Source organism: Oenanthe melanoleuca, chromosome 19, assembly GCF_029582105.1.
Source record: "Oenanthe melanoleuca isolate GR-GAL-2019-014 chromosome 19, OMel1.0, whole genome shotgun sequence".
In the NCBI taxonomy this organism is placed as follows: Eukaryota; Metazoa; Chordata; class Aves; order Passeriformes; family Muscicapidae; genus Oenanthe; species Oenanthe melanoleuca.
This window is the reverse complement of record NC_079352.1, coordinates 1,720,573-1,747,355: the sequence shown is the minus strand read 5'-3', so window position 1 is coordinate 1,747,355 and position 26,783 is coordinate 1,720,573. Positions and strand designations below refer to the sequence as shown.

Sequence of the window (26,783 nt, the reverse complement as noted above, 5' to 3'; positions counted from 1 at the left end):
CGAGTGCTCTGAAATGTTTTTGTTCACTAAAGGTTGTTGGGAAGAGTCAGACACCTTGAGAGAGCATTGAGCAGTTTATTTTAAATGACATACACAGAGCAGCTGAACATTTTCAAGATCCATGAGCAACAAAGGGAGGGTACAAGGCACCCTGGTGAGCCCCTGGGCAGGGTGGTGCTGTTTGGGGAGCTCTGCAGGCACCTGGCAGCTGTGAGGGCTCACAAATTTTGGTTCTGTAGATAAAAAGCAAGAGCCCAGCCTTGCTTTTCCCTGAGACATCTGCCCTTGGTGCAGCAGCTGGGTGCTCCTCACTCCCCTGGGGACGCTCGTGGTCAGTCAGGACAGTTGCACCTCTGAGAACCCAGCAGCAATCAGGAATATTTGCATTATTTGCTCTCTCATCAGCAGCCTCTGGCTCGTGCAGGCAGTGCCAGCAGCGTTCAGTTCAAGTATTCATTGCTTCAAGCACCTGATCTGTTTGAATCGATTTGTTCCCATAGTGTTGCTATTTCCTGTAATGTGTGCGGTGTGGGGGAGGAGCTGCCCCCACACTCTGGGTTAATTTAATGTCTGTTACAATGTGTATCATGCTGTGTGTCGAGTTCCATCCCTTTGTACAGACAAGGCAGCGCTGTGGAAGCTCTGAGGTAGCAGCAGAAGTGGACGGTGAGTGATTGATTGGGAAGCAGCAGCTTGCAGAGAGCCCTCCCTGGAGGCCAAGGCCAGGGCAGAGCTATGTGGGCAGGAGCTCCTCTCTGTCCAGCAGGATCTGGTTGAATCCCGTGATGGAAAACGCCTCCCTGTGGGGGCTGATGTTGGCAAACTGCAGGGGGGACCTCCTGCAGTGGAACTTGACAGAGCCCTGCAAGGACAGGAGGGGGAGAGTTTTCAGCCAGATGTGCAGCTGATTTTGTTACTCACTGTTAGTTCCTGAGTATATGAACCACTGCATGAGGACAGAGAACTCCTCCAGGGTACAAATGGATTTAAGAGAAATGGTCACTACAGAAAATGGCAGTGCTGGGAATGGAACTGAAACCAGCTCAGCCTCTGGAGGGTGCAGAGCTCAGCACTGAACCTGGCACAGTTTGCACACAGGATTTGATGCAAACACAAAAATGTTTCCCCCCAGTCCCAAAGGTGATTTGTAACTGCAGTTTCTGAGGGAAGCCAGTGGCAGCTGGTGGGAAATGCCATCCCAGAGCGTTCCAGGAGGTGCAGGCAGGAGGGAGGGGTGGGTACCTGTGGGAGGGCTCTGATGGAGGCGATGCCACAGCCCAGCTCCTCCCTGGAGCCCTCCTGCAGCCCCCTGAGGCAGCTCAGCAGCTCCAGCGCCCGCCGGGGCCCCGTGGCTCTGGCAGGGGCAGCAGCCAGCACCAGCCCCAGGGGCCAGGACTGCACAACTGCCTGCAGGGGCCACGTGGTGTCCAGAGAACAGGGAGGGTTGGCCAAGGCAGCTCCAGGGGCTGGGAGCTCCTTTCCTTCCCCCTCGTCCAGCTCTGCTGCTGCCAACGTGGCTGCTTTTGCCTAAAAAAGACACAGAACAAGAATATTCTCAAATGTCCTGGACACAGTTTAGGACTGCAAAACTGAGAGGCTAAAAAAGAGTGAGTCTGGAAGGACAGCACACCCCAGTGTCCATGCAGGTAAGGAATGAGCTTATTTCTGCTGTACAAGACTGGCATCTGCTCTTCAGCTGGAGAAGAGTTTTTGGAGCACTGGGTTTGAGGTTCTCAGAGTTCCTGCTCTCTCAGACACTAAGAAGCCTCAGTGGCTCCTTCCCAGTGCTGTCCTGTCCCATACTCACTTTCCACCTCCTCCAGCCACGCTGGATGGCACCAGCAGCCCTGCGGGTCCTCTGGAAGCGATTCTTGGCCAGCCAGGAACGAACAGCTGGGGATTGAATGGAGACACAGCTGAGTGCTGAGAACCTCAGCAGCTCCTGGGAGAGATGGCACTCACCCACCTGTGCCACTGGAATCCCCCAGTGTGACTGGAAATGTCCCTTGTTATTTCAGCCCCACCCTCAGCAAGTCACCTGCTTGGATGAGAGTTGCAGAGCGTCTCTCCTTGGCTGTTTTCTTCTCTTTAAATCTCCTCCAACAGCACTGAATGCAAAATGCCTTCTCATTTAACACCTCAGCTCTCCTGCCTTCCAGGAGCTCCAGCTGCAGTGGGGAACAGGAGGCTGGAGTTAGGGATGGGGTTTGTCAGGGGACCACAGCCTCATTCCAGTGTCCCATGGCTGCTGGATGAGGTTTGGGAAGTGACAGCACTTCCTTAGTGCTTTTTAGGTAACATGGAAATGAAAATGGAAGTTCTTGGGGAGGAAAGTGGTGCCTCCCAAAGTCCCAGCACAGCAGGTTCATACCCAGCTCCACTGAGGGGCTGCATCCTGCAAGCTTGGCACAAGTGCCTTTGTCTCCTTCTCCCTTTCCCAGGGAAGCTGTGCTGGAGCTGCCAAATCTGTCACCTGGAGCTAAGGAAAGCTGCCATCCTTACAGGAATCCTGACTGTTCTAGACACACACAGCTCCTTGTCCACTGGCAGCACAGAGGCCATTACACAAAGTGCTTTGCAGAGTTGGATTCTGATGGGTGCTTGATTGAGTTTAGTAATTGGATGGAAAATGCCCAATTCTGGTCACACTGGCTTGGCAGGAGTTTTCCCTCCACCATCTGTGCCAGAATGGCCCTGAGGCAGGAGCACTCCAGAGCCATCAGGAAGGAACAGCACTCACCACAGAATTGGCCAGGAACACTTTGGTTTTGCCACAGTAGACTGAGGGGGTTTCTGCTCCATTCCCTGTTTCCTGAGCAGGGGTTTGTCCCCTCACAGCATCCTGAAGGATCTCCAGAACAGCAGCACGTGGTGCTTTGTCATCATCCATCACTGCAATCTCACCTGGAAATGAAGCATTGAGGAGAAGGTGTCACCAAATTTGGAAATCAGGGCCAGGGAATTGTCTTTGCACTGGGATTTCTTGGCCATTTAGAGGGGAAACACCTGCAGCAAGGGGGGAGGAGGAGATGGCTGAGAGCACTTGATCCTGCTGTGATTAGGGCTAAAATGTGACAGCACAGATTCCAGCAACCAGAAAACCAATCTGGGATATTTTAACTGGGCTGTGGCTGGGTGCTGCCTTATCTGTTACCACCTCTGTTCTCCCCAGGTAAATTTGTCATCTGGTAGATCTAGGCTGAAACAGGGAGGGCTCAGGTGTTCTCCCATTCCAAGCATCCTACATGGAAGCACAAGAAAACAGCAGCAATGCAATTTAGAACAGGCTGAGCAGCTCAGTCCTAAGAAAATCACATTAAATACTCAGAACTCAAAGCTGTGGGAGCAAAGAACAAAAGGCAGGGAATTGTAGCCTTAATGTACTGAAAAGTGCAGGAAGGGGAAACAAATTCTGCACAATTGTACAGGGAGCAGCTATGGGGTCCTGTACTGAGCAGGAATTTATGGCAGCAATTACAGGTTATTAAAGCCATTTCTGGGACACAGTGCACAATTTTTTACATTACAAACAGGTCAGCCAGATGAATCTCTTTGGAAATAGAGCCAGACTTAATTCAGACCTGGAACAAGAGATTGTTGCAGGAGTTCCTGCATGCACAGGGCTGGATGGGTTTTGCATCATTCCATCCTGGATACTGTTTGCTTTTCTGCTATAAATATTTCTAAGGAGATGAGAGCATTTTAAGGTCCTGAAAACAAATAGAAGCAATTCTTGCATACAGGAAGACATCTGGTGGCTCTGATGGTGTTCATGGGGCTAGGCTGATAAGGGAACCAAAAGCTATCCCTGTGTTTGGGCAATTGTTTTGCTTTGTTTGCAGCTTATTACCCCCTCAAGATAAAAAGGACTAAAAACCTATCACAAAGAGGCTTTGCAGTTAATGGCTTTGTAATTGAGGGGGAAAGATCCAGTGTGTAAGTAATTCTCCAGCCTGTACTTCCTTTCTTCACCCCATTTCCACACAGTGAACAGATTTCCACCAATTTTACTCATCTGGGCAGGCTGGTCCTGCTTCCCACAGCTGCTGCTTATTGAACAGACCCACTGGGTGAAGAGGGGAATCATCTTGGGGAGAGGAAGGGGCTGCAGTAACCTTCAATATTAATTAAATGTAACCACCTGATGAGCTCCTCCTTTCAGGATTCATAGCAAAGGCATTACCTGTAGGCTGGATTGTGTTTGTTAAAGTCCATCCTCACTCTTGCTTAGAAAAAGAGAAGTTTGCAAAAGGTGGAAGAAGCAGCAGAGCCCAGGTAAGCTGGAAGGTCAGTGATTCAGCAAGTAAACAAGGGGTGGGGGGAAAGAAAGGAAAGAGAAGGAAGATAAAGCAAAAGGTAAGTGGTTTTCAAGTCTACTAAAGAATCAACTCTAAATCAAATTATATTGGGTGAGGGGAACCCCAGAGACCACTGTAACTGACTGTTCCACCCAGGGAGGAACACAGAAAACCAGCAGTGAGGGGAAAGATTTTAAGTGTTAAGGTTTCAGGTTGGTGATAGGTTAAAGAAGTATTTTGAGAATAGTGGTGAATAATTGTCTGATCTGTGTGATACCAAATGGGTGCAGTGCCAATTCTACTTGATGGCAGAGGGATTACCTGAAGAAACTTACCTTTTTTCTCAGCAGGATGAGAGTTGCTTTTATCCCACACTCTTTTTTTACTGGAGCCCCAGGATTTCCTCAGTAGTTCGTAGCGCTCAGTGAAACTTTGGAAAGGGATCCTGAGAGACAAATGTGCAGGGAATTCCAGGCAAGAATCATTACTGTAAATAACTGATTCTTTTTACTCTATGGTAAATAACTGATCCTTTCTGCTGTATGGTAAATAACTCATCCTTTGAAGGGGAAAAATTCTAGAATAGCTTTGTGGACCCAGTGCATGGGATGCAAACAGACTAAATGGTCAAACAAGGCAGAAAGGACAGAACTTCTGAAGAAATTCACATTTCCCACTAACAGTCACTGTAGCAAAGCCTGGGCAGGAATTGTGCTTGGATATGCTGATGGTGCAAAATATTTGGGTTTCCTGCTTATAAGCTCTTCTGAATAACTGAATGCCACTAATTGCTATAGAAATGGATAATGCTGAAACTGGACTTACCTGACTGGGAAACCTGCTGCACTGATGGTGATGGCTTCCACTATTCCACAGGCCTGGAGCTGGCTGAGAACCTGAGGCACAAGTTGAGATGGTTTAGACAATGCTGACTTTTGTGGAAGCTGCTCCTTGTGTGCCCTGTTCTGGGCATCCACAGCCAGCAGTGCCCAAACCCAGCAGGTGTGAAAAGCCAGTGTTGGTTTTTCCACGCTCAGCAGATTCCAGGGCTGTTTAAAACCTGATTGCCCATCAGATGAGGTTCTCTAGTTACAGCTTTAGCATCTGCTGCTCTGCTCCCAAAGCTTCTCAGCTTCCTGGACTCCAGGAAGGAGCAGAGTTTTGGTTTGAAGGTATTTGTGTGCCCAGGGCTGCTCAGATCTCCTCCATCTGTCTGGAGGGCTGGGAGGGCAGCAGCCCAAATCACCCCAGCAAGCAAGGTGCAGCTGGAAGAGCTGCTGTGCTCAGGAGCTGTTTCAAAATGTGCTGTGGAAAGAGCTTTGCAAGGGACTCAAGATGCTGAGAATCCCAGTGCAGAGGGCTGGGGAAAGGCTCTGGAGAAGTTACCTCTTCTCTCCTGAAAGTCATGGCCTGGCAGTCAGCGTTAGGCTTGATGCAGCGGATGTAATGGGGTGTGGTTCTGCTCAAAATCTCCATCAGATGTTCCAGGGAGCTCTGCAGGAAACAAACACAGGGTTCATCAGGGCTCCTCCTCCTCAGGGATCTTCCATCCACCCCATGAAGCTGCTCTTGGCAAGGATGGCTTTACAGACTCGTGTTAGAGCACAGCATGGGCTAAAAATCCAGCCTTCATCAAACTGCTGATGGTAAATCCAGAAAGTTTCCAAAATTACAGCAGAAACCTGAATAGGATGTACCTTGAACTTGGACACCACTGTAACAACAGCTGCTCCCTTCTGGGTTTTGGTGTTATTTTGGTTCTTTTCTGTCACAGGAAATAGTTTTTGAAGCAAAGGGTCCTTTGAGTTCTGCAAAACGTGGACCAGCTCTGGTGGAACAGCATCCTGCAAAGAGACATGACCCATCAGTATCTGGACCTGGCAGGCACCTGCACCTCTGGAAATAACTAGGAATTCCACATATAGAGATGGAACAGTTATTTCTGATTACAAATTTGATGTGACCACAGCTGCAGTTTCAAATCTGATGATGTGCATTCATTCATAGTCACATTTAGGAACAGAAAACAATGTTTGGCTGAACATTCAGCAAATCCAGTCCAATGTACAACTGCTCCCACCACTGTTCTTGTAACACAGCCTAAGTGAGCTCCAGCTCTCAGGAGTGGTTTAATCCCTGAAGGACAGACTGCAGCAGGCATTAGAAATATTCATTTGAATTAAGAGATGGTGTTTTATTGCTAAATAAATAATAGCACTTGCTGTAATTGCTAGGGATGTCAGAGGTGAGAAGGGACCCTCCTCTCTGCAGATATTTCACATCTCAGCTATTCCCTGATGGCCAAAATTTGAGTACTTTCAGCACTTTCAGTAGTTAAGCCCATGCTCTTGTTTCTCATAAATTTAGCTGAATTTTCTTGGGAATTAAGTGCTGTATTTGTAGTTATAAAAATGCCCTGATGTCAGTAACAATTCTGCCTCCCCCAGGAATGGAAGGAGCCCTGATTTGGTGATGGTTCACTTCAACCTCAGCTCAAAGGTGAAACAAAGCATCTGCTCGTGCCAGTGGGGGTTCAGAGAACCACACAAGGACATCACCCACTTTTAAGTGGCCTGAAGGATTTATTAGCAGCAAGGTATGTCCAGTACCCAGCACTGAATATATTTGTTAGTGGTGCTTTGATTTAAATCACTTTAGGTCTGTAAGATACTTTTAGGATTTTTTTAAGCAGCTCTTTCTGCAATCACCTACCTTATTTTTCTCCACCATTGCTGCCAGCTGATAGCAGACTTTGCCAGCATAATGTGAAATGATAAAGTTGGGCTTCTTACTAAACTTATCTCTACTTAAACACTGATTACTGGACAAGGCTTTCTCAATCCTGGTTTGGAACAGGTCAGTGTTGGAGGGTCTGTTCAGGCGACACTCCTGCAAAGGAAACACAATTTCAGCATCTCTGATTGTCCCAAAGAACTGATTCTAAGAGCTACAACATTTAAAACTTCAATCATTTAAGCCATTTTACCTTCAGAGCTGCTTTGAGTATGCAAGGCCTGAAATATTGGGAAGGAAGGAGGGAAAGAAATAATTGAGGCTTCATATTTGAATCAGAACATTCAGGATCAGAGGGAAAAAGACAACCCAGAACAGGAGGAAGCAGTGGCATGATTTCTCTGAAACTGAAGCCCTGCAGAAATTTTATAGCTGACAGGTTTTCTTTTAATTTACTGTTTGTGTTTTCTTTGGTGGTTTACATCACACTTACTTCATTCAGCAAGGAAAAAATGCTGAGAGGATGTCCCTCTATCAGATCAAGGCAGTTCTGGTTATCCTGGTAGTTTATGAATGACCACTGCAGGCCTTCAGCTGCATATTCTTCCTGAGGGAAGAGGGAAGGGGTTATTCTGCAGCAGAGGGCACCAGAGCTCAGCACTCTGTGCCTTGGGCAGCTGATCCAGGTCCTGTTTGAGGAGTTAATCCCAGCTCAGCTCCAGGTCAACACCAAGCTTGAGAAAAGAAAACTCACATGAGGATATTCTGCCCCAGGTGGCTTTTGGGTGTGGATCAGAACCTGCTGGAACAATTTGTCTGAGGATTTGGGAACCCCATGGATTTATCAGAGTGAGCTGCAAGGCTGCTTTAGAGAGCAAACAAAGGCCACAGTCACACAAAGCCTCTCCTGGCTGTGCTGAGATTTTCCCTGAAGGACAAGGAACAAGCAGAACTCCTTCCTTGGACTGGGACACAGCCCTAACCCAGCCTTTGTGTGCCAGGCTTTACTAACTGGGCTCCATTTAAAGCAAAGCCTGATCTGAAAGGAAGTGCAGAGAGATACTGGTTGGAATAATTGGTACAATATTTATGCTGAATTACAGGACAAACTGTCAGCAGTGTTTAACAAGCACAAGCTCTGGGCAGTTATTTGAAAAGCCTCCTGCCAAAAGCTTGCTCAGCACAGCCACTAATGGCATTTAAGTGGTTTGGGGGACAGCCAGATCCAGAGGTAAGAGGGCAGGCAGTGAGTGGGAGGGGTGCTATAAACAGAGGTCATGGAGCCGTTTCAAGCAAAGCAATTGTGTGCCTGAACTTGCTCTCCATCTTCCCTGACCATTAACCCCTGGCATGCTGACCAGGGCAGGCAGGGAAAGCAGCCTGGCAAGAGCAAAAGCACAGTTTGCAGTCAAAAATATACTTGTCTCCTGTATAAATTGACAAAACCCTGCTGTGAGGCAGGAGGTGCCAGCACGCTGGTGCCATAAAGAAAATAATTCCCCTGACTCCAGGTAATGGCAAAGTGCATTTTGGTAATGGATCTGCAGTGGGAGGGGTAGAGCAGCAGCCTGGCAGGGAGTCTGCACCTTGCAGGGCACTCAGATGAGAGCTGGAATTAGTAATGTGTGACCAGTGAGGGACTGCATGGAGCAAAAAACCACCCCTGCTGTGAAACACCATTTGTGTCCCTCCTTACTCAAAGATAAAAGCACACTGGGGCTTGTTTTAAGGGCAGCAGCATGAGTGGTTCAGGAGCTGTGCCCCTGTGGCAGGAGCCTCCACAGGTCCCACGGGCTCAGGTGTGGGTGGCAGGGCTCTGCTGGGCTCTGCCTTCACACCAGCTCAGCCCAGAAGCTCCACTCTTTAGGGACTTGGTGCTCCATGGCTGTAAGCAGAAACTTCCAAGAGAATTTCAATCCAGGCTGCACTTGCCCCAAGAACTTAGTCCCAGGTGTTCATGGGGAAAAGCAAACAGTCTGACAGGCAGAGATCCAATCTGGGAACAGGTTTCCAGTCCCCAAGGGGCAAAGCTGTGTCGTTCCAACTGCATAAACTCCCCTCCTCACAAAGCCACTGCTCCCTCCCTCTGCTTTCTGTGGCTTTACTGGTGAAGGTTCCATCTGACCACAGGCACAGCAATGCAATCAAGGTGACAAAAAGATGCTGTTTTAAATCAGATATTGGAGATTTGATCTTCAGTACCTGCTGTGCCTTCAGGTAGTGAGCTACAAAGTGCTGCTGCAGTTTCTCGTTGGCATAATTAATACAGAGCTGCTCCAGGTTGTTTTCAGGGAAGGCTTCAAACCCATAAACATCCAACAAACCTGGAAGGAATGTGGGAGGACAGGGAGCTGCAGTTCAGGAGCAGCTTGGAGGGCTGCTGGTCCCTGAGTTAAACCAGGGTGGGATGTCCATACCTATGAAGCTGGTCCACACTGAGGGATCTGTGTAGATATTTTCATTTATCACCAAAACCAGCCACTCAAACAACCTGCAGACAGCAACAATGAGATTAGCTGGAAGCTGCTTGCTTGCAATAATCAGAATTGTTTCTTTTACTGCCATTTCCATCAATGTCACTTGGAAGGAAGAGGAATTTCTGATGTAAATCCCTCTGGCTTCCCCTCCCAGAAGTGACCTGGATTAGCACATCCCTACCTGGCATAGATGACTTTGGCCAGGCAGTCCCTCCTGGTGCCACACTCAGCTCTGGAGCATGGCTTCTTGAACACCTGCTGCTGCTTTCCAGCAGTGATTGTTCGGATCCTTAAAGATTCCAGGAGCTCCTCCACAGGAATCTGGAGCAGATCTGCTGTGATCTTCACAAACTCTTGTTCAGGAGAACAAACAGTGCAAAGTTACCTGGTGTGTTCACACCTCTGAAGGAATGGAAAGTCTAGAGGTTGGGTAGAAAAATGCCAATTCCATCAGCTCTCCAACTTAAGCGTGGATTTGGGATCTTTCTACCCAAACTTGGGAGCAAGTTTTGCAAAACCAGACTCTTAACTTGGATGCAGAGTGCCCCTAGAATTTCAGGTCCTTTCTTACAGTCATGACCAGGAAAAAAAGCAGAGATTTAGGGATAGAAAGGAACTGTAGAAGAATGAGTATTTGCTGACAAAGCATTTAAGATCTTTCTCAGCTGAGCTGTACCCAAAATTATTTGAATATTAATTACTTTGAGTTCAGAGGATGTGAAATTGTAGCAGGAAGCTTCACTATTCAGGGCAGTTTTAGTTCTGAAGGAGATCCAGACCCACAAACCTCCCAAAGACATACAGAACAACCTCTATTTATGCTGGAATTTAACACATTTTTTGTCACTGGCTTTTGGTTTTATCATGAAAATGTGCAAGCTTTGGTGTGAAAAAGCCCTGCTCTCCCTGTGGCTCAGATTTCTGCCAGCCCTGTGATGGCAGAGTAAGATTACAATCAAGAGCCACAGTTCTGCCAACAATCCTGAAATCACTGGGTAATGCTGCAGTTGCCCTGACCTGTCAGGAAATGAAATTATCTCTCAGGGCAAGGGAGCATTAGGTTTTTGTTTGTTCACAAAAACACACCCAAATTTTGGGTTGCTCATGGCCTTGATTGTCTCCTATCAGAAGGAGAGTTATTTAAATTCTTTCCTTTCATAAGGAATTCTTTCTGAATTAAAGAAAGAAATTAAATTTATTCGATTTAGTAATTTAGAATGCACTGAATTCAATACAGTTTAAACAGATTTACTAAGTTATTAATAAAGTAATTTGGCTTATTAGTAGTTAAAAGGAATTAATAATGAAAAGTAATAATAGTTAAAATTACTCAAGTGAAAATTTGGTAGATTTAATGACTGCTAATAAATTTAGCAAATGTTAATTAAACAAATTTAATAGATAAATCTAAATTAACTAAATAAAGGAAAGAATTCTCTCCATTCTTTCCTTTCTCTAATCCTTTCCCTTGGGCAGTGAACTAACAAGGCTCTGGAGCATGGCATGGCTGTTGCCTCACCTTTGGTTTTGTCTTGCAGTTCACAAGGCTGAGATTCATCCACAGGACTAGAGAACTGAACATTCCCAAGGTGCAAAAGGGCTGATAACACCTGGAATACAATCAGGGAGTTTTTCAGGACAGCTCCCCCAAGGCAGTGTCTCCTTTAGCCCCAGGAACAGCCATTCACACCATTCCTGCACAAAAAGATCCCAAACTTCTGTGTGGATCCCTATTGTGCAATTCCTGAGGACAAACTGGAATTCAGAGGTGGAGACTCTTAGCTCAGATCTAATCCTTGTGCAGCCTGATGTGGAGCTGAGGGCCCTCCAGTGACAGGGATTTATTCCAGCAGCAATCCCACCCTGGGACACACTCCCAACACCCTCAGCAGCCTCGTGCTGTGGAGCTGACCTTGAAAATATTGCTCTGCGTGGTGTGGCCGATGCCCAGGTGGAACATTGCCCCTCTGGTCACCTCGAAGCAGTCCTCTGAAAAGCCAAACAGTGCTCTTGAGAAAGCCAAGCACACAAACAGGGGCAAGCAGAACATCTCAGCACAGCCAGTCCAGCTGCAATGGTCAGACAGAGCAGGGAAGCTGGATGCTGTCTGGGTAAATCCCACACACATCCACACTGCTTTTTTGGTTTTTTAGGTGAAGCACATGCAAAGACAAGCCAGTTTCTAAACAAAGCCACAGAGATGCAAATTTGCCAGGCCAGTACCAGCTGTTTTAAGCCAGGTGACTGAATTTAAGCTTTAAGACTTTATAGTGCCAAGTGAAACTTAAAAAGAATCCCATTAATGCAGATGGCTCTGCAAAACATCAGCTGTTGGCTGACCAGGGGATTGAACAGGATTTATTTCTGCCTGCCTCCTTTAAAGTTCCAGCCATTATTAATGGATTGATTGATTAGTTAGTGAGACTAATCTTTACCATCTAAGTTTCTTTCAGAATTTGGCAGCCAGCGGTACTCAGCCCCTTCTGGAAGGTTCCACTCCAGCCTCTCCTCTGCAGTGGCACCTTTTGTGATCTGGAGACAGAAAACAAGGTAAAAATTGAATTGTGCCTTTGGTGTTTACAGCTCCCAGACAGTGAAGAATAACATACTGGGAGGATGATTTAATTTGGAAGCCTGGGAGACAGGGAAACTGGTAATTATTAAAAGTTGCAACTGTGCTAAATCTGGTGATTTCATCCCTGCTGTGTGTCAGAAATACCCAGCAAAATTAACTGAAGGCAGACCTGATAAAAAATATGGAAGTTTCTTTCATTGGGTGCCTGATAGGTCACTCTTGTTTTCTCCAGAAGGAAAGTCTGGATGGAAGCACCAGTCAGATGATGGAATCTAGAGAGGGGAAAAGAGAAAAGATTCCAACAAAACCTCTTCACAGAATCCAAGAGAGGTTCTGCTGTTCTCAGACCAATTGACTGAATGCTTTGCAGTTCACCTTCAGTTTTGTTCCTATTTTATTCAGAGCTCTTAACTACATCTCTATGTTTCCATTGCTCTCTTTTAGAGATCAGAGTGAGAGCTTGCAGAAAAAAAAAGGAAAATAATAACAGTTGAAGCTGCCAGCAAACCAGAATACACTCTAAAGACATCAAATATTCTATGGCAGAATTCAGAAATCAGCTTTAAAGGAACAAGATAATAAAGACTTCAAGGAAGAAGACAGCAGGTAAGGTTTTGCAGAGCAATTCTCACCTGTCTAGCTGGAGCTGGATGTATTTCCCAAACCTGCTGCTGTTGTTATTCCGCCGGGTGCAGGCGTTCCCTGGAAATTGCCAGTGGCAGACAGAACAGTCAGAGTGGGCCCACTCTGCCATGCAGCACATACAGCTACTTAAGGAGATCTGTAAACAGCTCCAGTATTTGAAGAGTTTGGTTTTAAGGAAAGGACCAAGAGGTAGCTTAGACTGGTGAGGGAACAAAGGAAATTCCCACTGTGGCCATGGCTTTAGTTTGTTGTTTAAAAAGTCACATTTACCAAATGCTTCCATGACAGGGTTGGAATCCAGCACTCTCTTCTCTATCCTTTCCACAGTTTCACTGCCATTTGGGGAGACAACTGAGGCAGCAACAGAGGCATAGAACTTCATAAGGCAGCGAGAGGTCCAGGTCTGCAAGAGAGAGATCTGACAATAGCTCTTTGTTTTTAACATGTTGTCAGTTCTGTCAGAGCACTGCTGCCTTCTGGAAACACAGAGTGCAGCTGGAGGAGAGGCTACAGAGAGGAACTGTGTCAGGTTTAGAGCCCTGGTTCAGTGGAAACTCTGTGCCACAGACACACATTCCAGTGCTGAATGGCACTTCCATGGAGGAGTCACCATCTGGAAGCTCAGCCAGAATTAACAGCTACTGCCTTGGGATGGAATGGATGTGAATGGATTTCGAGTCATTAACATTCAGCAAAGCATCTTGTTCTTGGGCTTAAAAATACCCTCAGCATTGTCCTGAGCAGGGATGGACATCACAGGACAGGAGCTGAACCCACTGCTCCAAGTCTTGCTGAGACGCACACGAGCTCCCTGAGAGACTCAGGTGCAATTCCTGCTGAATGATTCAAACCCAGCCCTCCAGAAATGACAGATGTCACCTGAAGAGCTGCTATATTAAGCAGAGTGTGTTTAACTGCAGCAATCACTTAATGCTTCACACACATTTCAAGAGAGTCGTGCTGGGCAGATTGGCTACGTGCTGTGTCAGAGGGGTTTTTAATTCATCTCTGCTCATTCACTGCACTACTCTGCACTACAAATCACTGGCAGGGCTCAAAACTTGAGAGCAATGTCATGGAAAAGCATTTCCTTACCTTCCCAGCACCACTTTCTCCACTCACAATGATGGACTGGTTCACAGGGTCCATCTGCTTTTGGACATTCCTGTAGGTTTGCTCAGCCACTGCAAAGATGTGAGGTTTTAAATCCTGGCAGTGAAAGAGAATATTTATATTTAAGAGTACAGTAACCACACAGTTCAACAGCAATGGACAGCAAAGGTCATGTCACATTTATCTGAGAACAGCACTGCACTTTTAACAGAACTAGTAATTCACTAGAAATGGGGTTTATCCTGCAGGAGTATTTTGCTCTGATAAATCTGGAGCAGTTTGACACCTGGGCTCTGCAGAAGGACAGTGATCTCAAACACAAGGGTTACCTGAGGACAAAGTGCAACGTGGTACTCCCTCATGAGCTCAGGTGAGTAGAGGCAGGAGAAAGGCTGGAAAGGATTTAAAGCCACCAGGCTGGAGCCAGCATTTGTATAGAACAGGTTGATTGTGTATCTTGCTTGAAGACATTTCAGAACTGAAATGCAACACCTTCTGTCAGCATCTTTTGCAAAGTGTGTTTGACTCTTGCTGTGTAACAGAAGTCTCAGGTGTGTTACCTACCAGGTTCAGCAGAGAATGAGGTGATCAAGAGAGTAGTGGAGGTGTAATGGACAGAACTCCTGTGTTCATGGTGTTAATGCAGTGAGAGCAGGAGCTGCCATGTGTCAGTGGCCAGCAGGGAAAAGGATCCCTCAGACACTCCCTGGCTGCTCACCTGTCCTGGTGGTCACTGGATTCACTTTTGTGAGGTCATCAAAAAGATGCAGCTTCTCTTCATCACCGAGGAAGGCTCTAACTTCTTCTCCAAATGATTCACTGAGGTCATTCTGGATGAGAGAATCTTCCCTTTGGCTGTTTTCCTGGAGGGGATGTCAGATCAGCACCAGTGAAAGGTGAAAAGCTGGACTTTGACCTCATCCCCTGCTCTAGCTCTTCTGCTGCTTCCATGTCCCCAAGGTTCAGTCTCAGCAGGAGCCAGACCTCAGGATGTGTGAGCTACTCCTGCTCCCAGCTGCCCTCCTCCTGCTCTGATGTCAGAAAAGTGTTCTGGCTCTGGGCAAAGGCACTCAGAGAACGTGGCCTAGGGCTCACACTGCAGTTCTGCACAGACACACCATCTGCTTGCATTGGCTCATTTCTAAGCCTCTGCATGTCATGCACTCAACCCAAGCAGTGCCCTGGGTCAGGGAAGCAGGCAGGGCTGGCTGCAGGTACAGCTGGAAGCCCCTGCAGCCCAAAACAAATGCAGCTTTCCTAGCAGAGACTGTGATTTTCAGGGTGAAAGCTGCAGAGTGCACACATCACAGCCAGGGCAGAGGAATGGTGCTGGGGGAAGGAACAGCTGCCCTGCCTTAGCTGAAGTTTTGTCCCCTCTGAATCACTTAAAATATTCAAATCTCAGCCTCTGGGCTCCTGTGTCCTTGACAACATTATTTGGAAGGACACACTTGTTGTATGTAATGGAAAACCAGCCAGAAGAGACATTCCAGGACCTGTTTGTCTTTTTGGGGAAAGGAAAGGTTAGAAGAGAAAATGAAGAACGGAAAAGATGCCAGTCCTGATTTTTGCATTCTATACACTCCCCTCCTGATCTCCTTCTCTTTGGCAGGAAGTTCTCCAAACTATCCCTTCTCACCTGTACAAGTTAACCAATGAACAGCAACACCTTGTTTATACAGAAAATGCTAAATTTAGTCAGCAGCATTCCCAGTATGTGAGCTGAGCTCATTAATATATGGGAAATGCACTGCAAACCCCATTTAGAACATTCCTGGGAAGAGAAAAAAAAAAAAGAAAAAAAAAAGGCTACAATAGAGTACTCATTTAGGAGCATTTTCATCTTTTGCAGACAGCATAAGCAGTTCATTTCCAGTAATACAGAATTTTACACAGTAAGGGGAAAAAAAAAGCTTAGCACTGCAGTAAAGCACTGCCACCCAAGTGATTTCTGTTCTTCTCCTCTGAATGAGCATGAAGCAGATTGCTGCTGTCAGAGAACAGACACCACAATTAGGAAACACTCCATGGGCCTGAGGAGTTCATGCCAATTCCCCTTTCTCCCCATGCCCCCCTGTGTTCCTTATTACACCAGGCAAGTTAAATCCACTGTGAGACTGCAAGGGCTTGATTCTGCTGCCCTGCCCAGCATCACTTCAGCCCAGGCAAAAGTAAAAGAATATTTGAAAATAAATCCCAACTCTTGTGTCCATTCATCTTCCTGAACAAGCACCCTCAGGATGTGCCTGCTGCCTGCAGTAACACCTGCCCTGTTAGAGCCCAGGGCACAAAAAAAATCTCTGCCTGGGGTCTCTAACACAGCTCAAACCCACAGTAAATAGGTCCAGTCCATTCATGAAGCAGGGATGAATATTCATTAGTAGTTACCTAATCTTGACTGCATGGAAACAAGCCAAGAATTCTCTCCTGGCAGTAATATTTAATTAGCACACACAATTCCTGCTTTTCTTTTTACCTGCTTTGGCATCTTGTCCAGGCCTGTGGACGGGAGCACTGGAGAGGGCCTTTACTTGAGAGTGCTTCATTCAAATCACACTGGAGAACGCTTAAATAAAGAAAATAAAATGGCATTTAGATAAAAGTAACTCTGGGCATGTCATTCTCCAGAGGGTTCCACAAGCAGATTCCAACGAATTCAGACAATTACTGATCCCAGTGTGGCCCAAGTAACACTGGAGCTGGAAATGCTACCCAGAGTGGTGGTCCTGTTCTGCTGCTCCTGCCAATAAAGATTTTTTGGAGGGAATCATGTATCTTCCACCAGAAATAAAATGTTTTGCTTTTCTTTATAAAGCAAGTTTTTTTGGCGAGACACTGCAACTACTTGTTAAATTCCTCCTTTTTGGAGAAACAGGACAGATCTGAGGGTCTGATAGTGCCAGGGAAGCCACAGCTTTGGGAAGGGGAGTGACTTAGAGAAGTTTGTGTTGTTCCCTTCCTGCTTCCTCTGAAAATCCCTGGGAGCCAACCCAAGGTGAGTCAGGCCCTTTGAATTTCTGTGATAAACGTGGAGGTTCCAGTCACTCCGCCAGGAAGAATTCTGTCCTTTCTGCAGCTGCAGCTGCCATTACTTCCATTCCTTTTCTATTCAAATTCTATTATACTCTAATTTTAATTTTGTTCTATTACATTCTAATTCTATTCTAATTTTGTCCTACTATACCCTATTCTAATTCTGGTTTAATTCTATTCTATTCTAATTCTACTCTATTCCATTCGTCTTCCACTGTTATTCCTATTCCATCCCTAATTTCGTTCTTACCCCGGCATGAAAACACGACTTGGGAGGAACCCCCAAACCCCTGTGTGATCCATCGCGGTGTCCCGGCAGAGTTTTGGTGCCGGTGCCCGCAGATCCCGGGGACACGGGGGACAGGCTGGGGACACTGGGGACACACTGGGGACATTGGGGGACACACTGGGGACACGGGGGACACGCTGGGGACACTGGGGACACGCTGGGGACACGGGGGACAGCCTGGGGACACTGGGGACACGCTGGGGACACGGGGGACAAGCTGGGGACACGGGGGACAGGCTGGGGACACGGGGGACACGCTGGGGACACGGGGGACACGCTGGGGACACGGGGGACAGCCTGGGGACACGGGGGACACGGGGGACAGGCTGGGGACACGGGGGACAGCCGCGGGCCGTGGCGCTGCCGGCCGGCCCCGCGGCGGGCGCGGTGCGCCCTGAGGGCCGCGCTGCCGGGGCAGGGGCAGGGGCAGGGGCCGGGGCCGGGCGGGCAGGGCCCGGCGGCGGCGATGCCGGGCAGGACGGGAGGGCAGGGCCGGCTCGGGACTTACCGCGGGCGGCAGCGGGGCCGGAGCGCGGCCGGGGCCGGGAGCGGAGCGGGGCGGGCGGGCCGCGGAGGCGGAACCGGGGCGGGGGCTCGGGCGGGGCTCGGGCGCTGCGGAAGCGGCGAAAGGGCGGGCGGGGAGCGCGGCCCGGCTTCACCGGGCCCGGCTTCACCGCGGCCCGGCTTTACCGGCCCCGCGTTATTCTGGCCCCGCTTTACCGGGCCCGGCTTCATCCCGGCCCGGCTTTACCGGGCCCGCTTCACTCCGGCCCGGCTTTGCTGGGCCCGGCTTCACCCCGGCTCCGCTTCACTCCGGCCCGGCTTTACCGGCCCCGCGTTATTCTGGCCCCGCTTTACCGGGCCTGGCTTCATCCCCGCCCGGCTTTACCGAGCCAGGCTCTACCGGGCCCGCTTCACCCCAGCTCGGCTTTACCGGGCCCGGCTTCACCCCGGGCCGGCTTTACCGGGCCCGGCCTCACCCCGGGCCGGCCTTACCGGCCCCGCTCCACCCCGGCCCCGCTGTCCCGGGCCCGGCGTCACCTCGGCCCCGGGCCCCGCCGGCTCTGTCCCCTCGGCACCGGCCGTGCCCCCGCTCCCGGTAAGCTCCGCTCAAGCCGTGGTTAATTCACGCTTTTTGCAAAAAAAGGCACTCGGGGGCTGCACCTGCTGGTTGTACCGAGCAGGCAGCGCGGAGTTCTTTTTACATGTTGGTGTCGTTTACACCATAGAGGATATGAAGTGTGTTCTACAGGGCAGTAAGATTATTCGCCATGTGAATATTCAGTGGAGTATTTGATGTTTAGAGATCTCTCTCAAAAATACACGAAGCAGGATGTAAAATGCTGGAGCTTCCTCAAGCCTGTGCCTGTCCTTGGCTTCCCAGCCAACTCCAGTGTTGCTGTGTGTTCTTTAAATTGAGAAGGAGCTCGGTAACTTCTGAAATCAATGTTGTTTTAATGATCCGATTCATTTTTAAGGAGTTCTGAGACCCGTTTTACAAAGCTACCTCAAGTTCACGTTTTGTGTTTTCAGAGGAATGAAGAAGAATGTCCCAGAAAGAGCTGAAGGAAGCCTTTATCAGCAACCTAAACGGAACGAGTTTGCTGGAAATTTCCGCAGGCTTGTCCCTGCCTCCGCTGTGCCTGCTCTGCAGAGGGCTCCTCCTGATCCTGCACTACCTGCACCATGGAAAACCTGTCAGCTCAAGGAAGTACAGCCTGCTGCTAGACTTCCTGGTGCTGGTGTCTCCTCTCCTCTTCTCCTGTACTGTCTTGTCTCCAATCATCTTCTTCATACCATTTATCCTTGCTGCCTTCTGTGCTGGAATATTTTTCAGAATATACAGCCAGAGAAAACGGGAGACCAGAGCGCCCTTTGGGCAAATTGTAAAAGAATTCCAGGAGGCACGCTTGGATCCCGAGAGCATTCCAGCAATAACTGTGTTCCGTGTTTATATCAACGTGCTGACATCCATCAGCATTTTGGCCGTGGATTTCCCGCAGTACCCCCGGCGATACGCCAAGGCCGAGACCTACGGCACCGGCGTCATGGATTTGGGGGTGGGAGCCTTTATCTTTGGAAACGCTCTCGTTTGCCCTGAGGTCCGGCAGAAATCCCCCACGACACAGCCCAGGTTCTCCAGCCTGGCCAGGCAGCTGTTTGCTGTGTGGCCGCTGGTTTCCCTCGGTGTTGGGCGGCTGCTGAGCGTTAAATCCATCGGGTACCACGAGCACACCTCGGAGTACGGCGTGCACTGGAACTTCTTCTTTACCTTGGCCTTGGTGAGACTTGCAGCCTCTCTGCTTTTAGCCATATTCCCCAAACATAAGGCTTGGCTTGTGGCTGTAGCTCTGGCTGTGCTTTACCAGCTCCTCCTCAGCAGCACCTCCCTGAAGGGGTTCATCCTGCACGGCAGCGACGGCAGCGGCTCCCGGCTCGGCTTCCTCGACGCCAACCGCGAAGGGCTGCTCTCCCTCTGTGGCTACCTGGCCATCTACCTGGCGAGCGTGCAGGTGGGGCTGTGGCTGCTGCAGCGCAGGGGCTCGGTCAGGGAATGGCTGGAGGCCCTGAGGGGGCTGGCTCTGGCTCTTGTGGCGCTGTGGGTGCTGCTGCAGCTGTGCCAGATGTGCACGGAGCCCGTGTCCCGCCGCATGGCCAACCTGCCCTTCTGCACCTGGGTGCTCGCCCACTGCCTGCTGCTGCTGGGATTCTTTGTGCTCACCGACCTCACCCTGGTGTTCACAAAGCTGCTGGTCAGAGGCTCCAGCGTGCCCTGCTGCTGGAACGTTGTGCAGCCCCCAAATTCCAGGAAAAAGCACGGAATGGAGGCTGTGGGAAGGCAAGACAAGCTGTCACAGCTATGCCTGATTAGTGCTATTAACAAAAATCAATTACTGTTTTTCTTGCTAGCCAATGTTATGACTGGTGCTGTGAACATCCTGATAGACACAATCCACAGCAAGGCTGCCTTTACATTATGCATACTGCACTTGTACATGTTTTTTAACTGTTTAGTTATGTATATATTACATGACAGAAATATAGTATTAAAGTTTTGGTGATTCCACTTTGGCTGAGTGGACTAGTTGGACTTTGTTTGCTGTAGTTGAATGATGGTATTTAATGGAAAAAACAGTGTTTTTCCTGGATGTGTTGCAATAATTTATAATTTAGCAGAGCTTTTTATTATTTAGTGTTGATTACTTTTTAATGGTTCATTTTACCAAATTATACAGTTGATGATCTTACCTGTTGGGAGCTGTTGCACATTATCCTGAAAACTTAGATTTGGAGATTGCTGAGTATTCCTGCTGTTCCTGAGAGTAAATTGTATTTACAGTTAGTGAACTGTGCTCATATCCAAGGAATTAGATAACAAGGTTGAGTAGAAACCAGATGAAAAGATGAGTAATTATATGGAGAGAGAGGCCTAGCTGTGTCAAGATTTACCTAGTTAAGGCCCTTGCATAAATAATAGATAAGAATAATTCTTTATATAAAATGTATTGAATAAGTGGATACTTGAAAATGTTTTGGCCCCAGTCCTGCAGAGACTTATGCATATGCTTGACTTTGATGGTAATAATTGTGGAGTGTTAATCATATACTGAAACCTAAATTAGCCTTTGAATTAAAGCTAGATTTTACTTCCATCCCCACTGATGAATATAAATGAAGACCTGAGATAAAGTGTGATGCTCTGAAGGATAAACTCAACTGCAGATGAATTCATAAAGCAGTTGTTGGAGCTTGTGGTGCAGATAATAAGAGCAACACTTCATAAGAAAATACAAAGATACCAAACTATTTCAGCTCCAACCTGCAGGCCAGCACACTGAATACTGTATTTTACCAGCTGAGATGTCCCCAAGGGGGGACATTTGGTGTTAATTTTTGTTAGCAAACAAACAGGGTGCAGATGGAAAGAAGTGCAGTGCACTGGGTCAGGGTTCTGGCAATGGCTTGAGAAGGGACCTGCTTGGTTTCTCAGTCTCCTCTGCAAACCAGAGCAGAACACCCTCTCTGTTCCCTTTCCTGACTGTGACAGTTCTTCCTGACCTCATAAAGTCATTGGGAAGAGAAATACACTTAAAGGTTGTGAGGAATTCAATAATGGGATATAAATAGTTTAGGAGTAGAATACCAATGGTAGTTGATGATAGATGTCCAGTGTCAGTGGAGTTACAGCAGTACACATGGGCCATATTTCATATTTCTCCTTGTCTATCACAAGTGATGAATCAGCAAACCTTTGGAGAATAAGCCTCTAAATCAGATTCCTTAAGAACACACATGCTGTGGAAGAGTCATAAATTTATGAGGTTCTCCAAGCCCCTGGCCAGCAGAAAGGTGAAGTCTGAGGATTACAGGCTGTGGCCACACTGAGTTTGTGCTTGTTTGCTTCCAACTTAAAGCTGTGTAGTCTTGAGAATTACAGCAAACCAGCCTGTTTTATCCTGGGGACAAGTGTAAGAACTGGCAACAACCTCTTAGAAACAGTTGTCAGTTTATAGCAGAGTTTTCTGGTAACTGGTGGATGTGTTTATTTTAAAACACTTCCTAGACTTGCCTAGGGAAGAAAGGTCTCCCTCGTGAACCGACTGGCACTACTTTTTTATGCAAAATTACTCATGGATATTTATTTTTGCAATATTTAAAGCCCAGGACCTGCAGGGAGTTGTGCCTGTGAGCACAAGCCTGTCGGTGTGGTTCAGAGCCAGCTGGGTGTGACAGGCAGAGCTGTGTCTGGACAGGCACAGGGCATCCAGGTGCCAACTGCAGCGGGTGAAGCGGGGAGGACGTGGGAGGGCTGGTGCTGCCAGTTCCAGAGCTGCAGCTGTGGTTGCCACAACAGCAGCAAACCCAGGGGATTGTGTGCACCAGAGTGAGAACAGCCCTCTCACCAACACCAGCTTCTCATTGTGAGACTTCTCCTGCTGGAAAAGCCCTGAGGAGTAAATCAGAGGTTGTGGCCAGCTGGGTTTGGTCTCTCCTCCCAGAAAGAGAGGACATGGCCTCAAGCTGCACCCAGGGAGGTTCAGGTTGGACATGAGGAGGAGTTTCTCTGTGGAAAGTGTGGTCAGGCACTGGAAGGTGTCCAAGGAATGACTGGATGTGGCACTCAGTGCTCTGGATCAGTCACAGGTTCTGCTCGATGATCTCAGAGGTCTTTTCCAACCTAAATGATTCTGGGATTCTGCAACTGTTCACCAGTGAATTAATGAGACAATTCTCATGCTTGTTGTCGATAACAAATGCAGCAAGCCCTGCCCTGAAGCAACTGGTGTAGTTATGAATGCTGAGTGTTCAGCCTATGAACACAAGGTAATTGCCCAGGCCTCTGAAAGAACCCAGAGATGCAAGGGAGCATCCTTTGATCACAGGAGAGCAAACAGCTCTGCTGGGGTTTGAAAAGATGTGAAAAGGGAACACCAGGACACTGCTGTTCTCCACACACCTCCACAGCTGTTGGCTGGGTGGCTGGAACAGGAGCTTTGCATTTCACTTCACTCTGGGCTGTGTTAGACAAAGAACCTTTTGTACAGATTGAAGGCGCATTTTTTAAAATCAGAAACTTGGAAAAGCTTAAGATATTTCAAGCAGAAAGACTAATGGCTCAACCATAATGTGTCACCTACTTCAAGAGCAGTAAAACAGAGGAAAACAGAAATTGTTTTGCCTTTGCTGCCATAATTCCCCCAAATGGCCTTGTGGCAGGGTATAAAAATGCTGGGATATGGTGGGAGAGCAGAGCTGATTACATTTATCCTTAACCTTTTATTAAACATCACTAACTTCTAACACATCTCATTATTTTTAAAGATCAACTCTAGCATGCCTCCTCTCCCAAGTGCAGTGGTGTCTCTTTTGAAGACAGATGTTACCCCGAAGATTCCAGGCAGTATCCTATTTCAAAGCCCCACTGTTCCAGAGAACAGGTATTTCTTCCAGGCAAAGAGGGCCATGCAAATGAGTGCAGGAAGGGGCTGGCTGCCTTTCCACACAAACAAGCTGCGTGTTCCAGCGACTTAAAAAAGAAACACCACTAAAAATCCAAGGATAAAAACTGTATGGAATGTACTGGTGCTTTCCGTATCAAGGTGCACTCCAGAATACAAAACCTGGACAATGCTGTTGATGTGATCCTAAGACCTGCAAAGACCTAAGTTCATGGTGGTACAGAATGCTCTGGTGTGAAAAACTATCCCTTGGCACAAACCCCAGTTTTTCTGCTGCAGAAAACCAGGAGAACACCGACTGCAAACCGTGCAGCACCATCACTGCACATGTTGCTCCTGTTACAGCTGCTGCACGAGGAGCTCGAGTGAATCAACTCCTCCACTAAACATCGTTTTTATGCAGACACAAGAAAACAATCATCCTGCTCCTTAATCACCTCCCCTGCATTTTCTTGTGAGGGTTTAGTGCCTATATCCATACACAACAAGAACGAACAGGCCAGCTGTATTATTCAATAGTTCAAGAAAGACTTTGGGTTCGTTGTTTTGATGGGGCTTTTTTTTTTTTTTTTTTTTTTTTTTTTTTTTAATGTTTTTTTTTCTTTGGGCTGCTTAATTTAGGCAGCCACAGGATTTCGAGCTGGCAGCGCTGGGTGCTGCAGGCGCCAGGCAGAGCTGTTAAATCCTGCCCTGCCTGGCCTGGCAGCGTCTGAGGCGGCGAGTTCAGCGAGCCCCAAGGACACGAGTCCAACGCTTATCCCTGCACAGGACTCCGCGGAGTCTCCCCTCCTCCCCTTTCCTTCCCCGTGCGTTCCTCAGAGCGTTGAGTTCAGCGCGTTTTTATCAGCCCGCGGTGCTGTTACCCGCGGTAACGCCCGGCTCGTTGTAACCCCCAACGCCCCGGGCCAACGGCCGGGCCCGGGGCCGTTCCTGCCCCTGCCACAGCCACGGCCACGGCCCGTTCCTGGCACGGGGGGGCCGTTCCTGCCGCGGCCCGGAGCCGGTCCCGAGCCCCGCGGGCGCTGCCGCGATCGGCCGGGCCGGTGCCCGGGGCGGGCCCGGGCGGTGCCCGCGGCTCTCGCGAGAGCGGGGCGGGGCGGCCCCGGGGCGGGCAGGGAGGAGGCGGCTCCGGAGCCGCGGTGCCGCCCGCCTGTCACAGCGCCCGGGCCGCCCAGCGCCGCCAGCAGCCGGTAAGGGCCTGCCGGCCGCGGGGCAGCGCCGCTGCGAGGGGGGGAGGAGGTGAGGGCAGGGGCGGCAGCGTGCGGTTCTCCCTCAGCGCTCCCCGTGATCGCAGCCCCGCGTGGGGAGCCGGGCGAGGCCGCGCAGCAGCGGGAGGAAGGGGTGGGTCTGCCGGGGCAAGCCGGGCTGCAGCCCGCGGGGAGGCGGCGGGGCGGGCTGGAGGCGCTCCGCGGGGCGCCGCGGGCAGCGGCGGCTCCCCCCGCGCCGGGCCGGGGGCGGCGGAGGAGCCGCAGAGCCGCGCCGGGCTGGGCGGCTCCCGGCGGCCGCGCTGGGCCGGTGGCGGCCGGGGGGCGGCGGCTCCATTTTCCCCCGCGGGCTCCATCTCCCCTCCCAGATCTCTATCTCCGTCTCCCCGCTGGGATCCCCGCGGCCCCCTCTCCCCGCGGTCTCCATCCCCTGCTCGCCGCTGTGCGCTGCCGCATTCCCGGCCCGTTGCCGGCCCGCGCGGGTCCCTCGCGGCGGGCTGGGTGGGTGGGCCGGGCTCGGCGTGGTGAATCAGGCGATGGGGAGCGCAGGCTGGGTGCCGGCTGCTGGTGAAAGTGTGGCGGGGAAGCGCGGCGGGTGTTTACCTCCGGCCGGGGCCGCCCGCAGGCTGGAGCGGGGAGGAAGCGGCAGCAGCAGCAGCGATGGCGCGGCTGGTGGCGGTGTGCCGGGACGGCGAGGAGGAGTTCCCGTTCGAGAAGAGGCAGATCCCCCTGTACATCGATGACACCCTCACGGTGAGTCCCCGCGGGCCCGTCCCGCTGCGCCCGCGTGTTGCAATTCCCGAGGCCGGGCCTTTCCTCCTCGCCGGGCCTCGCTGGCTCCTCCTCGGGCTGCGTTAATCTTTGGGACTTTGCAACACTTGGGGTTAGCAGAGATGAATGTGGCAACTTTTTTTTTTTTAATTTTTATCTGATGGCCGGCTGTGAGAGCGGGCGAGCCGCATAATGAGGGAGTTACCGCTGTGGCGGGGCCTGTGCACAAGTTGTGCCGGAGCCACGAGCGTGGCTCGGTGCTCAAGGGTGGAGCAAAGCCATTTTTCAGCTGGGAAGGAAGGGAGCCATGTTACCGTGAGAGCCCGGCTGCTGCTCCTGCTCTCCGAACAGCCCAGCGAAGGCTGACGGCGTTTTCCAAAGCTTTGGAGTGAATTCAGCGTTTCTCGAGTGTGTAACAAATCGCAGAGTTCCCATCTCGGGGTGTTGCTGCGGATTGGAAAACGTGGTGGTTTGGCCGTTTCCAGAAGATTCAGTGGAAAAAAAAAATCAACTAAGTGCAGCTTCTAGTCCTTCTCCTCATGTGTTTGGAGGAAGGTTCAAAAATTGCATTGCAGGAGAACACGGAGCAAATAGAAAAAAAATTCTCTAACTAGCCAGGTGCTCTTTGTTTTAATTCTTAAAGCTTGAAAACAATATTGCACTTAGTGTAATTTGGTATCTCAAAGATTCAAATTTAATTTCTCTTGATAGTGGCACAGTAGCTGTTGTTACTTTAAGTGATGTAAAAGGGGGGGTGATTTAAATTCCTTATCTAATGTTTAGGATGGGAGAATTCCCGAGTTTTATCAGCTAAGGAGGATGTCCCTGCACGTGGCAACTGGATGATTTTCAAGGTCTCTTCCAACCCAAACCATTCTTCCACCTTCCAGAACAAAACTTGAATGTCTTCAGACAAGCCCCGTGTGGTTTTGCTGCATTTGAAGGAAGTCCTATTGCTGCATTTTAATTTTGATCAATTTGAATGGTCGCATATTATTAATTTATTAATTTATCAAATATCACTAGTTTTGGCTTCTCTCAGGTATTAGACAAAGTTTCCCCTAAAGTTGTCCAAAGCAGCATCTGCCTCTCCTAGAGGAGCTGATGACCTGGAAAACCCTGCAGTGTGTAGGAATAGTGCAAGTTTGAGTTTTTTGGTGTCTTAGCCACAGCTTGAAAGTTATTGTGCCCATTCATTTTCCATGTGGTTTTAAGCTCTTGGATATTTATTTATTTTATTTTTTCCCTCTCCTTCCTGGACTCCCTGCAAAAGCTACCCATTAATTTGTGTCATGCAGACTTGCCACACTCTATTTTATTTTTGTTGTGTGTAATAACTTGAGAGGGAAAACGCAGCTCTACCAGGTGGATGACTTCAGCAGACCTAAAATTCCATTTGTGATTTAGTCCCAGAATTTAACACCAGGCCCAAACTCTGTGTAATTGCACTGTATTGTTGCTGCCCTTCTGCTTTTTACACCATTCTCATGATTGAAAGGGCCTCTAGCTGTAAATCAGTTTTATATGCATCTGCAGGAAAGGCATTTATGCAAGTGCAAGTCATCCTCACCATGAAAAAAAAATCCTACCTTGTGTCCATTTTATATATATATATTCTTTTAAATTCTGTTACTGTTGTTACAAACTATTTGGATTTCTAGGTGGTTTCTGGAGGCTTTTATTT

The 26,783-nt window shown here is 49.0% G+C and overlaps 3 protein-coding genes across 9 annotated transcripts in view; 2 read left to right on the top strand and 1 right to left on the bottom strand.

Moving 5' to 3' along the window:
* Nucleotides 1-55: 55 nt before the first annotated feature.
* MYO19 (myosin XIX) lies at nucleotides 56-25,008 on the bottom strand. 2 transcript variants are annotated; one of them, XM_056506374.1, is made up of 25 exons: nucleotides 24,932-25,008; nucleotides 16,318-16,407; nucleotides 14,560-14,704; nucleotides 14,171-14,319; nucleotides 13,824-13,937; nucleotides 12,999-13,131; nucleotides 12,716-12,785; nucleotides 12,253-12,355; nucleotides 11,944-12,040; nucleotides 11,421-11,497; nucleotides 11,028-11,118; nucleotides 9,690-9,861; nucleotides 9,449-9,522; nucleotides 9,234-9,355; nucleotides 7,525-7,638; nucleotides 7,011-7,187; nucleotides 5,996-6,142; nucleotides 5,685-5,792; nucleotides 5,124-5,194; nucleotides 4,634-4,743; nucleotides 2,741-2,904; nucleotides 2,039-2,168; nucleotides 1,808-1,893; nucleotides 1,243-1,527; nucleotides 56-862 (listed from the first exon to the last, which is right to left on the bottom strand). In XM_056506374.1, the coding sequence occupies exons 2-25, from the start codon at nucleotides 16,327-16,329 to the stop codon at nucleotides 734-736; spliced, it is 2,880 nt and encodes a 959-aa protein (XP_056362349.1). In that variant the 5' UTR covers nucleotides 16,330-16,407; nucleotides 24,932-25,008; the 3' UTR covers nucleotides 56-733. The 2 variants fall into 2 exon arrangements, with proteins under 2 accessions (XP_056362349.1, XP_056362348.1); XM_056506373.1 differs by lacking the exon at nucleotides 24,932-25,008 and adding an exon at nucleotides 17,672-17,754.
* Nucleotides 17,757-20,254, top strand: PIGW (phosphatidylinositol glycan anchor biosynthesis class W). The gene is made up of 2 exons (XM_056506382.1): nucleotides 17,757-18,262; nucleotides 18,697-20,254. The coding sequence occupies exon 2, from the start codon at nucleotides 18,711-18,713 to the stop codon at nucleotides 20,223-20,225; it is 1,515 nt and encodes a 504-aa protein (XP_056362357.1). The 5' UTR covers nucleotides 17,757-18,262; nucleotides 18,697-18,710; the 3' UTR covers nucleotides 20,226-20,254.
* Nucleotides 24,228-26,783, top strand: part of GGNBP2 (gametogenetin binding protein 2) — a 17,000-nt gene continuing 14,444 nt past the window's right edge. The window contains exons 1-2 of one of the 6 annotated variants that reach the window (XM_056506381.1): nucleotides 24,228-24,313; nucleotides 24,954-25,081. In XM_056506381.1, coding sequence (XP_056362356.1) covers nucleotides 24,989-25,081 — 93 coding nt within the window. In that variant the 5' untranslated portion in view covers nucleotides 24,228-24,313; nucleotides 24,954-24,988. Of the gene's footprint in view, nucleotides 24,363-24,696; nucleotides 25,082-26,783 lie in introns of those variants that run through there. The other 5 variants (XM_056506375.1, XM_056506380.1, XM_056506377.1 and 2 more) reach the window with 5 other exon arrangements.